Source organism: Anas platyrhynchos, chromosome 1 (assembly GCF_047663525.1).
Source record: "Anas platyrhynchos isolate ZD024472 breed Pekin duck chromosome 1, IASCAAS_PekinDuck_T2T, whole genome shotgun sequence".
In the NCBI taxonomy this organism is placed as follows: domain Eukaryota; kingdom Metazoa; phylum Chordata; class Aves; order Anseriformes; family Anatidae; genus Anas; species Anas platyrhynchos.
The window spans coordinates 154,280,003-154,296,002 of NC_092587.1; the positions used below are offsets into that span (position 1 = coordinate 154,280,003).

The window sequence follows — 16,000 nt, forward strand, 5'->3', positions numbered from 1 at the left end:
ACTTCAATTGAACCTGTTAGTTAGTCCTGTGGAGAGGTAGGTCAAGAAGAGCAGAATGGTGCTAAAGTATCTTTCTTGCCTCTGGACCCAAGCTAGCAACATAGTGACAGATGGCAGAGGTGTGTGAGCTCACCCAGAGCTGGCTTCTGACTTTCTAGTCTGTGTCTGTGTCACTGCAGAGCAGAGCTGACCCACAACAACTTTTTAATTATATAGTTCAAAACTGGAGGGAAAAGAGCAGCGGTACCTCACTCAGTGATCAGAACCCATTAAAAACTTTGCATGAGGGAAGGGAAAAATCAAAAAAAGAGAGACCTGAAAGAAATGGCAGCTTGCCACTAGGTTACTCATGGGCAGTCATAACAAGTAGACCCACAGGGATAAAAAAGCAGCCACAGGATGAAGCCTTGTCCTACAAAGACTCTGCATTCCTCAGATGAAAGTCTCAGGGGTGTGCCCCTCTTCTATGCTGTGCAGCTTTTAGGCATATTTTCATTTCAATCAGGTATCATGGAAATGAACTGGAAATTAGCCAGTCTCGTTCTTTCTTCTCAGCTCTCCCCATTTCACAGTACAGTGAACTGTACAAACTGTTGAGGCAGACAACTCAGACAACTTGCCTATTTTTTATTTTTTCCTTCTTGGCAGTTACAAGCATCTTGATTAGCTGGTGGCCACAGACACACCATGGTTCCCAGAGGGCAGCTCCACTGGCAACTGTTTGGGAACAGGCACCCTGATGGATGAAGCCTGCCTTGCCTTCAGAAATCAGGGTCGTCCTGATGTGTCAAGACAAAAGCTCCTGATGCAATTTTTATGAGTGTCTATGAATCCTGAGATTCAAGCTTGGAGCTGGTGCGTGCAGGGTGGTGTTGCTGAATGCTGACAATGAGATGATGCACAGCTTTGGCCTTAAGTGAGATTTATGGCTAGGGCTGTTTATGATGCAAAGAGTTTATCACTGTCAAAAGAAAGAGAGAAAACAGTCTCTGTCCATTTTAAGCAGTTAATTGTAGAGGTTGTTCTCTGGTGAGTGGAGGTACAGACCTGGGATGTTTAAAATTTTCTTGCTTCGTTGCTTAAAACATCTCTATTAATAAGACCATTTGTTTAGACCATGAAATTCAAGGTATGCAAGTTTGAAAAACTTCGCTATATGTATATGAGATATATTTATATGATACAAATATATAGCAAAATATATATACTTTTATCACATGAAATCATTCAGACAATAACATCCCAGATGCTCTGAATGCCTTTGGGTTGACATAACATCTTGTATAAAAATGATGTTCCTGCATAACTGTGGTGCATGACAAATGAAGAGCTTGTATTAATCCCTCAACAGTGATCTCCCAAACAACATATTTCATAGCTAGACAGCAACTTAATGTGGGGAAAGGGAGGGAAGATTAAACATTTTTTTTTTCTTCCAAAAAGAGAAGTATAAGATACAACAGGCTTTTTGACATAAACGAAGGAAACTCTGCTGCAAAGAATGCTATTTACTTGAACTAGTTCACTTTTTTGCTCAGTTCAAGTATAACTTAATGAGAAAATTTCTCAATTTTCAGATAATGGTTTTGGATGAAAATGTGCTTGAGCCAGATTGAACGTAAATGTTTTGTGTATGAGAATATGTACACATATGGTAAAATGAAGTACTCACAGCTTTCCTAGCTGTAGTGGAATGAGTACAGATGGATTTAATCTCAATGCTAGTCTTTTCATCCTGACACAGCATTTATGTCACCTCTAAAATAATAATCAGGAAATCTAGATAAAGTTGTACTAACAGGAAAACACTAGTGTTCTGTTTCTTACATGTAATGATAGGTGGCATAGCAAAGAAGCCTTTTAGTTTAAAATGTGATTTGCACCAGTTTCTTTTTGCACAAAACAGCTAGGTTCCATAAACGAGAAACAAACTGGATTTTATTTTAACCAGATTCATAATCCTTAAGTAAATTACTACCTTGTAACAGTATAAGAAATCAATCTAATTCTATGTGTCAACCAGCTGCTCATATGCAGGGCTCTCCCTGTGCAAACACTCCCCAGTGAAGTTGGCAGCTTCTAACAGTGTGAAATCTGCAAGTGCCATAGACTGGCAGCTGAGCACCCTTGTGCTTCAGAGGAACAATAATAAGAAAATGTTGTGGAATTTCTGGAGGTGCTTGGTGAATAGCAGCACACTGCTTTTTTTTTTTTTTTTTTTTTTTTCTTGGAGGAATATGACAGGATTCAGAGTTGTCTTGCCCCAGCAGAGAGATAATTGCTATAATTCATTAGAGAGGCTCATTTCAATTTTTCATTACTGGAGCAAAACTTTATAAACTGTGTTGAAGGGAATGAAAGCTTTAATTTCCTCAGGCTGCATACATAATTATTGTAATTCAAACAACCATTTGAACCATCCTATACTGGTCATTACATTTCCTGTCTTCTGCCTGTCATTTTGTACTCTTTAATTTCTTCATTCACTTGCTCCTAGTTTTACATGCACTTTCAATTCCTCTGTCTTGAGAAATACAGCAAGTAAACTCATTGGTGGCAATGAGTTACTGCAGTTTCTACAGGCTCCTTTTTAGAACAGCCTAGACGACATCTAACATTGATCTTACATCATTTATGCTTCAGCTGTGCAAAGAGAATAGTTTCACACTGGGAATGACTTTAAACTATGTCCTATTTTAAAATAAGCTTATTTATTTTCCTCATGCCCCTGCCACATTTTCTGATCAAAGGCATTTATATCTAAACAAGTTTTGTTTCTTACAAATGCTTTGCCTATCTTGTTTGATTCTACAGTACAACTGCTTGTGAAACTGAATTTATATCTCAGCTATCGTATGGATAGCTACAGCCTGTGATGGAAGAAGCAAAAGGTTAGAACTTCACTACTGAAGGTTCTGTAGGAAGGCAAAGCTGTGTCAAAAGAGATACAAAGGGAAAAAAATGGAGACCACAGGTTACATCATTAAAATTGAAAACTTTACCTTTGTGACTATAACTTAAAGATTTGGCTTACTATATGCAAGCAGACAAGCTGAAAGCTGTTATTCAAACAGTAGAAATACAGAAGAGCTGGAAAGGTGAAAAGCACCACAACAATCAGTACATTGATCTCAGTCTGAACAAACCTCCTGCAAGTTTGTCTCTAACTGGGAGTGACATTCTCCAGGACTATACAAGACCTGTAGTTGTATTCCAGCTTCTGCAGCATTACACAACAAAGCAAGGAGATATCCAACTATATATATATATATTTATTTATTATATATAATATATGTATTTAAAAAAAAAACCACACTACAATTCAGAATTCAGTTCAGAACCACCCCAAAACAGGAATACTTCACTTTTCTGAACTTTTGAAATCTATAAAATACAGCGGTAATCCTCGCTTCAACGTGTGATAGCAGACTGGTTCATAAGCTTTCTATGCTTCATTCATTTGCTTAATTCTGTTTATAGTCCTGACTAAAATTAGATAAAACAGCAACAACAACAACAAACAAACAAGAATTATTTGATTTATTCATATATCCTGCCTGTTTTTGAAAGGAAATGTGATTTAATGGCCAATGGCTAGGATCTGGTCAAAATCCAAATTCATTTTTGACTCAAGCTCTCATTGCAAAAGCTATGTGTTTGCATCATTCTTAGATTAATAGGTCTTTCATCACGTGAAGAGCCTTAAAAGGGATTATATCCATACAAATAAATAAGAAAAAATCCAATGATTTTCTTCAAACCACAAAAATACTTGAATTTCATTAGGCTTGGGAGAAAGGGTAGAATCAGTTTTTATTTTATCTGAAGCTGTTCTCCTTTTATGTTGATATGTTTCTTGGGTTCAATTTTTTTTTTTTTTTTTAAGAAGACATATAATGCCTCATGTTATTCCATGAATGACTTTCAGCCATTAAAGAAAGGTACTATGCAATCCAAATCTTTGCAGTGTTTACAGTTCCTTTGAAGGTGGTTGCAGCAATTTTATCTCATTTTATTTTCCTGCTTAAGAAAAACTGGCAAAATATCAAAAGACGTGGAAATGAGTGCTCTTAATTTTGAAGTTAGATGGCTTCTTAGTTCATTTCAAAACCAGGCTAACCTTTGACTTTCTGATTAGCTTGCTGGAATTCAAACTCATTCAATGCCTGTGCATCCTTTCAGGATTAGCACCCCTTCTGATGAAGAGTGAAGTTAGCTCAAGCTGTTTTGTATGATGTGCAGCCCAAAGGCTTAAAGCTGATGATCATGTTGGCTAAAAATGCCTCTTGGCTTTCCTTCTGTATTCATAACTGCACTGCTTGCCCTTTCTGATTGCTAAGGAACAGGATTACATTTCATGTTCCCAAGCAAGGGCCACAGGGTCTTTGACCTTACCTGGATACGCACATATGCACATTGCCAGTTCCCAAAACTCGCTAGCCACTTTGAACGTCTACTTGCATATTCACAACACAGGGAGAACTGTTCAGTCCTATCCTTACTGTTCTTGACCTCCAGCACCTCGCTCTGCGTCCCTTTCTTGGTGGCTGTCATACTCCCTGAAATAAGTCTTTTTCCAACAAAGCATTGATCCCTGTATTGGCCCATCAAAACCATGTCTCCTTTCTCTTTCACAAATCATCATCCAGCCATAGACAGTGTAAAGGAGAGTGTGGGTGCCATGAAGTTATAAATGATGGCATGCAAATAAAATCAGGGCAATCTGATTTTCCTATGTCTTGACCCCCAGGAGTAGAGAAAAAAGACTGCTTTGATTAAGCAAATACAATATGCTAGTCATAAAAGTAATGCAGCAAACCATATGGAATATAAGAATCTTATTTAAATAAACATACTTTCTAAACCAGAAAACAGTTAAATATTAGCAATAAAAATTTAAAACACTTCCCTTGCTCTGCCTTGTCTCCCCATTTTCTCCTGTAATTCCTTTATACCAACATATTTATGTCTGAGAGAGCCTCTCCCTATTTACCTCTAGCTGAACTCGATTCTGACTTAGCAGCTGCCTTAAGATCCCTAGCTGGGATTCTTTTCTCTGTTTGGTTTTTGATAACAGGCAAGGCTTGATTACCTTATCCCGATAAGTTACTATGGCAAATTCCACCAGTGTAGAATGAGGCATTCACAAATATGTTCTTATCAGTGCACATTTACCCTGTCTGTGCAATTTAATCCATTAAAATTAAAAGGTGGATTTTGCAAATGAAGGCTCAGCAATGTACTCCTTGCTGGAAGTTTGTCATTAGCCTGGATCACTGGTACAAGTATAATTTCCTTTACTGGAAAACACTTCAGCTAGCCAACAGACAGTGGAATAAGGTCTCAAAACCATGTAACATTGCATTCAGAAGTGCAATAAATCCTGAAGAAAACCTTAGTGTTGTTAATCCTGTTATTTATCACTGTGACAGAACATTCTTGGCTGGTTTATGGCATGGCTACTTTTAATAAGCACAAAACAAAATTAGGATTTTCTTGTGTCAGACACTATAGTGGATCAAATGGGGAAAAATATGGGTCTAAACTCAGTGGGACTAAACTCAGTGAGAAACATGGGCTGTATGGCCAATGTGTGGCAGCTGAGTCCTTCTAGAAAGAATGGGAATTTTACTTGCATTTGAAATACCTTTGTCACATCTTCCCCCTTACAATTATGCCCTTTTAATCTCTATTATCTCTCTGATAAAGGAAGTGGCTGACAAGAGTGTGGTTTAGTATGGGGATGAGTAGTCTTGAAGTGATTATAGTGCCTATGCCATGGGGAGACATTAAAGAACAAATGGCATTGAAGAGTATGTCCCTATATATCATTAACTATTTTCTAGATTTTTGAAAGAGTATTTGCCAGCTGTGTTATTTCACATTTTAGCACAGAAATAAATCAGTATTATAACCTGTGGGAAATAGGATTTTTTAAAAGTGCTCCCTCAACTAGCTTGAGAATTCAGGGGTTTTGTCCCATGACATTACCAAGTTAATTTGCAGCTGGTCACGTTCCTACAAGAGTTGCTGCACATTTTGCGGGCAGTATTTCTCCTTCAGTCAATCCCTCTCCTATCTGTCTATATCCAGCTGTTATAACGATAAAAGGGATTTTTAAGGGACTTAGTTTTGCCACCCTGACTTTTATCAAACAAGGGGTGACTTGATGAAAATCGTGATGAAGCTGAGCCTTTCTCTGCAGGCAGAGAGGAGCTGAGTTCACCATCTCTCATCTAACAACAAAGGTCTTTATGTTGATGAACTCTGTCTGGCCTGGAAATGAACTGTGCTAGTGCGTGGCCTTTGTGACAGCAGGGTGGGGTTGATCATGGAGCTGTCCTCTTTTCTTCCAACAACACGATCATTATAATCTGGGGGAGGTGGGCTGCAGATAGAAACAGCTGTGGTTTCCCAGTCCCATCACCCTACTATTGCACTAACTACTTAAGAAAATATTCTGTACCTCATGAAGAGAAGGTATTCACAGTGTTCAGAAGTCCTGTACCCTTGACAGAATTGCTCATCTATTACAGGCAAACTGAGGTTACCAATTCAGACTTTGTTAACTTGGATATTCTTGGATATTATGGAGATCATGCTTTACAGAAACAGATATATATATATATATATATATATATATATATATATTCTGGCTCACTGAATTTCCACAGTGCAAATTAAAGGTTAGAAAACGATGCAGAAACATTAGGTGATGGCTGGGAACTCTACGTCTTCTACTTCAGAAGAAACGAACACCTGAAAGGAAGATCTCATTAAGGTCTTCAAGACCAGGAACATATTTCTAATGTGTGTTCAGTGCCTGCCTACCACAGGATGACCCTCATTGACGAAACAAAATAATTACTGTACAAGGTGTATAATAGTAGTGTCCCTGTCTATCCAGATACGTAGATTGTGAGCTCCATAAAAATGATGTCTAAGAATAGGATTAATCTCACAGGAAAACAGCATCCATGTCTGAGCCAAAACTCTTCTGTAGTCAAAGTGAGAATCAGGAACTAGAGGGTGCAAGTACTTTTCAATCCAATACAGATTTTTAAAGTAGCTCAGATCAACTGTGCCCTGAAAATTCCTATTTCTCTCAAATGTCAGTATGGGTTATGTGATTTGGCTAGCTGGATGGTTAGATACCTGCATTTGGTTGGATGGATTTAATCTAAATGAATAAAAAGCAATTGAAAGAATTTTTATTTTCACATTATTTCAAAGATTATAAATGATCTCTGATGTTTATTTACACATTATTTCAAGGATTATAAATGATCTCTGATTTTAAACCCATTAACATTCACTGTAAGATCAAGGAAAATAGGAGTTTCTCTCAGGTATTAAGCAACGTTTTGTTTCTTTTTCTTTCTTCCTTTTTTTTTTTTTTTTTTTTTTTTTTTAAGTGATTGCTGCTTTTCCCCGCAGAAGAAATGTAGTTCTCAAATTTCTGTTATTTCTGCATATATATCACCCTTTTAATATATGAGCACTGTAGCACTGTAGGTATGTTATATTAAAAGAAGACAAAGCACTTCAAGCAATTAGTTTTTACTTTAGTGCCTATAGCTGTTACTTAGGTAACGCAATTATTGTTATGAACCGGAGATTTCTGTAGGCTTGAATGTTTAAGGAGAAAAGCAATTTTCATTCTAGTCCATTTTCATTTGGGTTCCTATATTGTATTTATGCTGTCCAAATATATAATAGGAAAGCAAAATTCCCAGCGCTTTGAAGTGAATGCAGTTATCCTGGGGACTGTTAAGTGCTGGTTGTGTATTGGTGATGTGGTTTCTTCCCATAAAAATGAGGTTTCTTCCCATACAAATGAATGTCAATCTCAGTTTCACTGGGCTCTGGCACTGAGTTCCTCTTGCCTGAATTTAAAAGCTCAGTGTAGGTGTTGAGGATGTCGATGTGAGATGGGTGTCAGAGCCCCACCAGTCAGTGGAGACATGAAGTGGGATTCAGTTGCCTGCACACAGGTATCTGCTGTCTTGAAGGCTTTTTGGTTCTTCCATGTGCCAGTACAGGTCTCCTGTAGGAACTGCACCATATCTGAGACCCTCTTGTGGAGCACTTAGATGTCTCACTCTGGACAGTATATTGGTCTTTTTGGCAGTGGAGTCAAGGGAGTTATTCAGTTGATCGCATGCCTAATTTTGGTCTAAATAAGGATCTCACGAATAGCTCCTAGACCCCTCAATCAATTACAAATATACATTAGCCTAACACCATTTTGGAGTCCTCTGGAGCATTCAGAAGACTGAAGAACCTTATCAAGGTTCTTCATCACATCAGGGACCTTATCACATCTGTTAGCTCCTTGCAGATGCCCTGGTAGTTCAGGGCCTCTTGCTTAGCAGGAGGCATTTGTGTTTCAGCAAGTGAATCCTTCCTGTTCATTGATCACCTTAACTATCTTCTCATTGTTAACAGCGGAGACTAAAAAACCTGGCTCTACTTTTATTATAGATGCTAAGTTAGACACAGTGAACTCCTTTTCTTATTTACCAAAAATTACATGTACATAACATACATTCAGTGCAGAAGAAGCAAAACCCCAAAAGACCAAAAGCAAACATATGAATGATGGTCATTTGTTACCACTGAAACCAGGAAAAACTGTGCAAGGCCACCAAAACATGAGCATCTACTTTCATCTCCAGTGAATTGCACACCTAAGTCCTAAATTTGAATAGCCTCAGTTACCTTCACTTCAATAGGGCTATCTGTGAAGTCACATATTGACTGCTCAGTCAGAGTTCAGCTAACTCTAGCCCCATGCAAGCTTAGTATCTTGTCAATTCCTAGGTTCCTCATAGCTGCCCAAGAAACATTGGCACTTACAGGGAGCTATTCACGTGATCTCTAGAAAACGTCTACATTAGGCTGTGGGAATTGCACTGTGAAAATGCGTGTTTTCTTAACTGATTGTGGAGGGAGCCCATGCAACTAACTCCTACTCCTGTAGCTGTATTTTTCTATTACCATGTACACACCAATGGGATGTGCTGAAGCATCCTGAGGGTATACTCCTACTTTCCATGGTGACTAGGTACCTGAAGTAGTAATACAGGGGCTATGCATTTTGTCCTAGTGTAGAGCTGTGATGCTGCTAGAGCCTACACTACCTAGGATTTAGAAATGCTGCTGGGTCTTTTAAGATGCATAACCTTAGAATAGTCCTTAGCTGATGATGGGTAAAATTAGATTTGATGAAGCCTTTCTTTTTTTCTTCCTTCCCCAGTATTATTAAAAGCCTTGGCTTTCCCATCAATGAGTATCTATAACTAGTCACTCAATCTTTGCTGTTTACAGGCAAAATGTAAATACATTAAGGAAGCACTCTGTATTGCTGTCCCAACGATGTAGACAGATACGTTGATATGACTGTGGAATGAGAAAAAAAAATATAGGAAGAAAATATAGAAAACCTTTTTTGATGTAAAATATTTGCTTTTGACTAAAGAAAGTTCACAAAAGGGTCACAATGTGTATGAAAGTAAATCTTTTTAGTCCCAATATTTTATGTCTTCTAACTACTAGTAATGCCTATAAAAGTCCATAAAGTGTCAAATTCTATTGCAAACAAGGAAAATGTGTGAAATGTTTGGCTTGGGAAAACGGTTTTTAGCCTGCTGTAACCTACCATTTGTTACAAGTGGAGTCCAGCATTGCACACGTCTGGTGCAAGTTTAAAATATATCTGTGTGTTGCAGTCTAACAAAATAAAAATTGCTGCAAAAGGCACCAGAGAACTAATTCACAGTACAATATAACACATTTTTATCTGGAGAGTGAGAATCACTATTTTCAATTAATTCAGAAATTACCAAAGCTTTAATTTTTTGTTGGCAGCCACACCAGTGCACAACTAGCTTGATGATTAAAAAATATTTTGTGGTCTGTGATCACTTGAACAAAAGGACCCTCTATTCTCTAGGTGTAAATGGACTGGTGATACATTACAAAATCCATTTTTTATGGAAACTTAGTATTGCTTTTAGAACCTGTTGCTTGTTGTCATATTAACCATGTAAGAATTCATAGCAGTGTAACACCTTTCAGGCAGGTAATCAGTCATAGTTGTTATTCTCATGCCACTTGGAAGCATCTAAATGGGCATCATTTATATATTGTAACTGGGGACACAAGCCCTACTACCAATTTTTAAACCATATTTCTTCTATTAATATCATGTCAAAATGCTAAAGTGTAGAGGACATTTATATAGTCACTATCTTTCTTTAGCATTAGCAAGAACATTAAGAATTCACTTTTCCTTCTGCACAGATTCATTCATAGACACATGAAATGAAATGTGATCTATCTTTCAGCTGAAAGAACAGTGCTGATGTGTTTTCTGCTTAGATTCATCTTCTAGACGTTGATAATAAAAACTTTCTGTATACTGGAAAAAAAAACAAAAAACTTTTACTGAGTAGAGGCTAAAGCATCGAATGGAAGGAACTAGATTTTCATCTAGATTTACAAAGGGGAATTGCCATTGGATAAAACTTGTGCAGCCTCCAGTATGAAATATTTTTGCTGCAGACTAGCAATCCTTCTAGGTACCTGATGACACCACAACAATGAGTATGATTAGAATTATGATTAGAACTATCTATCAATATATTTATAGACCCAATTCTCCTTTTGAACACATTTGATTCATAGAGCCTAACTCCAAAGCCTGGTATTACGGTTACGTTAAGATATCTACAAATTGGCTGTCTGAGCTAATCATTCAGATTCTTTTCATACCCAATGGGGAGAAATGGGTAATTCAAAAGGTAATTCAGATTTCATGTCATCTCCAAATGAGCATCTTAAGCAGGATCTGGAGGTGCCTAGTTCTCTCCACTGATTAATAAGGGAATGAGGTTATAGCTCAGACATTGATAACAACATTAGAAACATTAAAAGATAGGGCAAATAAATCCCACTTCATGTTATTATGGTTTGATATGGCAAAGATGTGCAAGCTTCAACCTATATATCCTGCTTTTGTTTAAACTAATAGCCAAGTTCAGGAATCACTTAATTCCTAAACAACCAAAGACCCATGACTGTCATTTTTTCATCTTAACTGTGTTCTAGTCTAGTAGTCAGGAGTAGCTTCTGTTTACAGGTGTCTTATGCCCCATCCTGGTAACAGGTATACTTAATACTGTTTATACATTCCTGGAAAAGAGATGAAGACTCTAAGGGGATCTTCACACCAATAGTTAAAGGAAGTTCAGCTAGAACTAGCAGGCGTATATTTAGAAGATACTCAGACAGGCACTGTGTTCAATGAGACAGTTAGGCAACATGTCACTATTCAAGCAAGGCAGACAATGCCTTGTAATCAGGACTGTACATTTTTTTGGACCACTAATTAATGTAGAGAGCTGTCTTTCCTGTTAGTGTTGGAAGACATTTTTTCCTTGCTCACACTGAATGGAGTCTGAACAGCAGGCAGAACCATTCCACCTGAAGACACAGGCAACCACTGAAATAAAGCACTTTCTTAGTAACTGCCTTGTGCATTAGGAATTCAGTGCATCAGAGACAGCAGCATGCAGAACTCTTCAGCAGGGTTATGGAATAATATCGCCTTTTTAAAAAACAGATCTCTACCAGGTCTCTCAGGAGGGTTCTGACAGCCATCATCACTCACCCACCTTTGCCACCTGAAACTGGTATTAACCAGGAAGGAAAAAATGATAGCACAAACTTAAACTTACTTAGATATTGCTGTGACACAGAAACTGAGAATAAACAAAATCTGACACTAAGCAAACACCTCTTTGAGGAGAACCAGGCAAATCCTAAATTTGACACCAAATGACCACGACAAATGTTGTAAAACATTTATTGTAAAAACATTTATGTAAAAACAATATTTATTCATTGTGCATGTTGTACAGGAGTTATTTGCACACAGAAAGAAATGGCACCTCCAACAGCACAACATCTAAAGCTTGTGGGGGGAGTAGTCTATAGGAAGTTAGGGGACATTTAAAACACCTGCACGAGCCTGTTAATTTCACTCTTAAAAGTGTGACCGATACTTTATGAGCTATGAAGCCTTTTACATGCTTATTTTTTGTATCTTTCCCTACAGGTTCTGTATGCAGAAGGTGTTCAAAAAATTCATCTCAATATTTTAAACCCTGTAAGATTTATAACTGCTGAATTTTATTCTAGGGTCTCTTGAGAAATAAAATGTGTAGAATAAACATCCTATCTCAGGAATACTGTGGTATCACTGCATATATTTAACATTTCTAGACTCTGGACTAAATGGATTCTTACAAAACTGAAACATAAGCTCCACTGTTGGGATTTCCCCAAGAGGATTCCTTGTGCAAGTCAGATCAATGTCTTCGTGGTATACTGTCTTGTTAATTTCAGTCTTTCATAGCTAAAATGCAAAACAGTTTTCTCTCTCTTTCTCTTTCTCTCTTTCTCGAATTATATTTTCTGCTTCATGTACCTTTGGAACACTGGGAAGGAATTGTTCACAACAGATTTGTTGGGTTACTGTTGCATTTTTTATTGTAACAAAAATCATTACAGACTGTAGTAAAAATATTTTAAAAATACGAATGAATTGACACTTAAAATACATCCCACTATATTCCTAAAATAACAATTTCAGGGTCCTTTGCTCACAGAAAATGAAACTTCATTTACTTTTACTTAAAAAAAACACAGGAGGGAAGATAAAGGAACATTTTCCTACAAAGTGTGACACAATATATTCCCCTCCCCAGGGTAAAGAGCATGAAAGAGTTTATTTTTCAGACTAGGTGCATGCTCATCCACTTATCTATGCTGCTGCTATACTGTACTTGAATGTAAATCACCCTCAAAATGCCACGGCCAATTTCTCAGTTGCCTATCTCCATAGCACGCATGTGCATTATGCATTATATGGTTAATAGTGCATCAGCTCCCCTGTGGAAAATCAAGAAGGCTTCCATGTCCTTCCGAAAGGAAATGTGGAATAATTTTACACACGTCCAGACAGGTCATGCTGAGGTATGTTCTTGGGACAAATTGCAGCTGAATTAAAGCAGCACTGTGCTGTACGATGGCATGGTGGATACAGAGGTACTTGAGGCAGCTGAAATGCAGGAAGTAGGTATGACTATATCAGCATGGGGCTCTCTGTAGGCTAATTAGTCCTGCTAAGAAGCAGGTCCAAGCTAAATGCTTTGAGGTAATTCACAAGTCAGATGATGCATATCTGCACAGTGCTGTGTTCCTGCCTTCCAAACCCCTGCTGAGGAAGCCTTTTGTTTGAAACACAGGGTCCTCTAAAATTCACAGAATTTCTGTAGCTGGAAAGTATAATCTAATCTACTTTATCAAACTTGCACAAAGTGGTTTGCCCAAGACTGGGCAGTGAGACAGTTACAATTCTAGGGAGTGAGCTCAGGATGGCCTGAGAGATGATTTCCTTTGCTCAAGTGCTATCTCCAGGCACAAGCCCCAGAAGTAGGTGACACTGCAGAGTGTCTGCATTGCTGCACATGTGTATGTGGTGTCTGAGATCACATGGCCACTTATGTCAGCTTTTAGCTTACTGAGGGAATACACTCCTAGGAATGAGATGTCCTCCTTGAAGCAGGAGAAGAATATTGGTAAGAACCAGCAGCTCTGAGCACTGGGCAGAATTAGATAAGCTAGAATCTAAAATTACTGCTACTGTTTTAGCCTACATGACACACACAAAGTAAAGATGGTGAAGATGAAACTTAAAGTGTTTTGCCCAGCATTGTACAAAGACAAATGGGAATGAAAGTGAAGAATAAGAATACCAAAGCTTACACCATGTTGCATTGTCCTCCAGATAGTCCTCTGGGAAGCAAGAGGGAAACAGATTCAGGGAACAGAAAAACAAAACAAAATAATAAAAAAACAAAACAGAAAATAAAAAAAAAAAACAAAACAGGTTATACCAAACAGGCAACCACAGTGAAGATAACGAATCTTTATAAGCAGTAGATTTTCAATGAGAAATCTTAGATCATACTCTACAGAAGCAGATGAGTTCAGTGGTTAAAGTTATTTAGTTTCTGACAGTATTTGTTTCAACTTCAGGTGCAATTGCTGGATGCTTAGCCTAAGGTTGTCACTTTCTGGCACTTTGTAGTAGATGGGTAGAGAAGGACTTCTCTGAGAGGTTTAAACATGTACTTTAGGATGAGCTGAATCATGCTTTAGAAATATTTAATCTCAAATCAATTGCCTAAACCTACATTTAGACAACTGACTAAAGGCCATAATTTCTCTCTGCTAACAATAAAAAAACTACTGACCTTCACATCTAAGATGGTCATCTAAAAATCAAATCTAAATAAGCGGTTATAGGTATCTATACTACAGATGTCTATATTTAATCAGTTTAGCTGCTGTTATGATCGGCAGAGAAACAGATGGGAATCTAGTTACCTAAATATAGAGCATATAAAGTAAATTTAGTAGCTTTGATGTATTCCATCTTGCTTAGACAGGTCTCCCGTAAGTATTTCTAGTTACATTTGCACATCTTGAAAACCATAAGCATCTCAAATAACATTAGGGGACTATATTGATGCAGCTGAATCCCCCAAGAGGGACTTCAGAGAATAACTGGGCCTTAGTTCTGTCTTCCACTCTTGGATGCCATATAGTGGTCTTCCTCTCAGGTATCCTACCTGGCCTTCAACCCCCAAGTCCAGGAGAGCATGGGCGTCCTGCCAGCTCAGTCAGATATCACATACTCCAAGGCATCTCAGATAGTTTTGCTTATCTACATATAGATAACTATAGTTAAGCCTTTCATTTCCCAATCTATGAGAAGTGTCTGTGACAGATGGGGTGAATCACTCTCTGAAGATGTATGCCTCTCTCCATTGACTTCAGAAAGAGCCTGACTCTTAGGCCCCATGCTACAAAGACTTGATTTAATTGCTGGAAATAAGTGTACTGAACTGCTCGGGATGCTGCAGCATATTCTACCCGGCTCCCTACTTCTGTTCCATTGGTCTCCTCTAGTCCTATGTGGTATCTTCCAGTCCCCTGCTTCCAGTACTCTGGGGAGTAACATGATGTAGTTGGAGGTGTCCCTGCCCATGGCAGGGGGTGTGGAATTAGATCTTTAAGGTCCCTTCCAGCCCAACCCATTCTATGATTCTGTGAGTCTCAGATGGTGTTTTACGTCCATGCTTAGACAACCCTCTCAAGCTCAAGCTCTGCATGACTTCCTAAATACATCTACTGCATTTTAATCCAACTATACCTGCTTTAGGGGGATCTTTTTTTTTTTTTCCCCCCACATTTTTCTCAATTAATTTTGATCTATTTCTTTTTTATTAAGTTTTACAGACTAATGCAATAATGCAGACAAACCTCCCTTCTTGGAATACAATGGCTGGATTAATCAAATTTTATTGGGTGATGTTGGTAGTAGGGTGATAGCTGGACCAGATGGTCTTGAAGGTCTCTTCCAACCTTAATGATTCTGTGATTCTATGATTCTATGAAATTCAGGCAAGCATGATGAAGCACATTTTCAGAAGTGTTCAGCATCTGATGTTCTCAGTGTAGGCTTCTCATGAGAGATCTGCATTGTGCAACATAACTGATAAAATATGCTCAACTGAATTAAGTACACAAATGGGAATATGAGCAGGAGTAAAAAATTGATTCAGATGCGCTATGCTATTGAGATGCAGAGGAAATATTTTCTAAACTTGGTCACTTCTAAGGACATGCTGTCAAAGACAGATGAAAGCAGGATTGTTTGTCGCTTCTTTTGAGGTTTACATAGCTGCATGTTTGAACTCTGTGATGACAACTTGAAGTTAAGTGGTCCAACAGTGTTTTATGACTAAAATCTCCAGAACAGACTTCTAAAAACATAAATGTAAGACTAAATAGTCAGCTGATTCATGAGGAAAAGTTCCTCTTACATAAAAGCAGGTAGTAATAACTCCATATTTCTTATATCAAT

At 38.0% G+C, this 16,000-nt stretch overlaps 1 protein-coding gene across 4 annotated transcripts in view; it reads right to left on the bottom strand.

Moving 5' to 3' along the window:
• The window catches only part of GPC6 (glypican 6), an 815,893-nt gene that overhangs the window by 48,769 nt on the left and 751,124 nt on the right, over nucleotides 1-16,000 (bottom strand). The window contains exons 7-8 of one of the 4 annotated variants that reach the window (XM_072032456.1): nucleotides 13,834-13,863; nucleotides 12,619-13,126 (exon numbers count right to left, since the gene is read on the bottom strand). The exons of 2 other annotated variants lie outside the window; for them this stretch is intronic. In XM_072032456.1, the coding sequence (XP_071888557.1) occupies nucleotides 13,013-13,126; nucleotides 13,834-13,863 (144 nt within the window). In that variant the 3' untranslated portion in view covers nucleotides 12,619-13,012. Of the gene's footprint in view, nucleotides 1-12,618; nucleotides 13,127-13,655; nucleotides 13,864-16,000 lie in introns of those variants that run through there. One more of the 4 variants, XM_038173478.2, reaches the window with a different exon arrangement.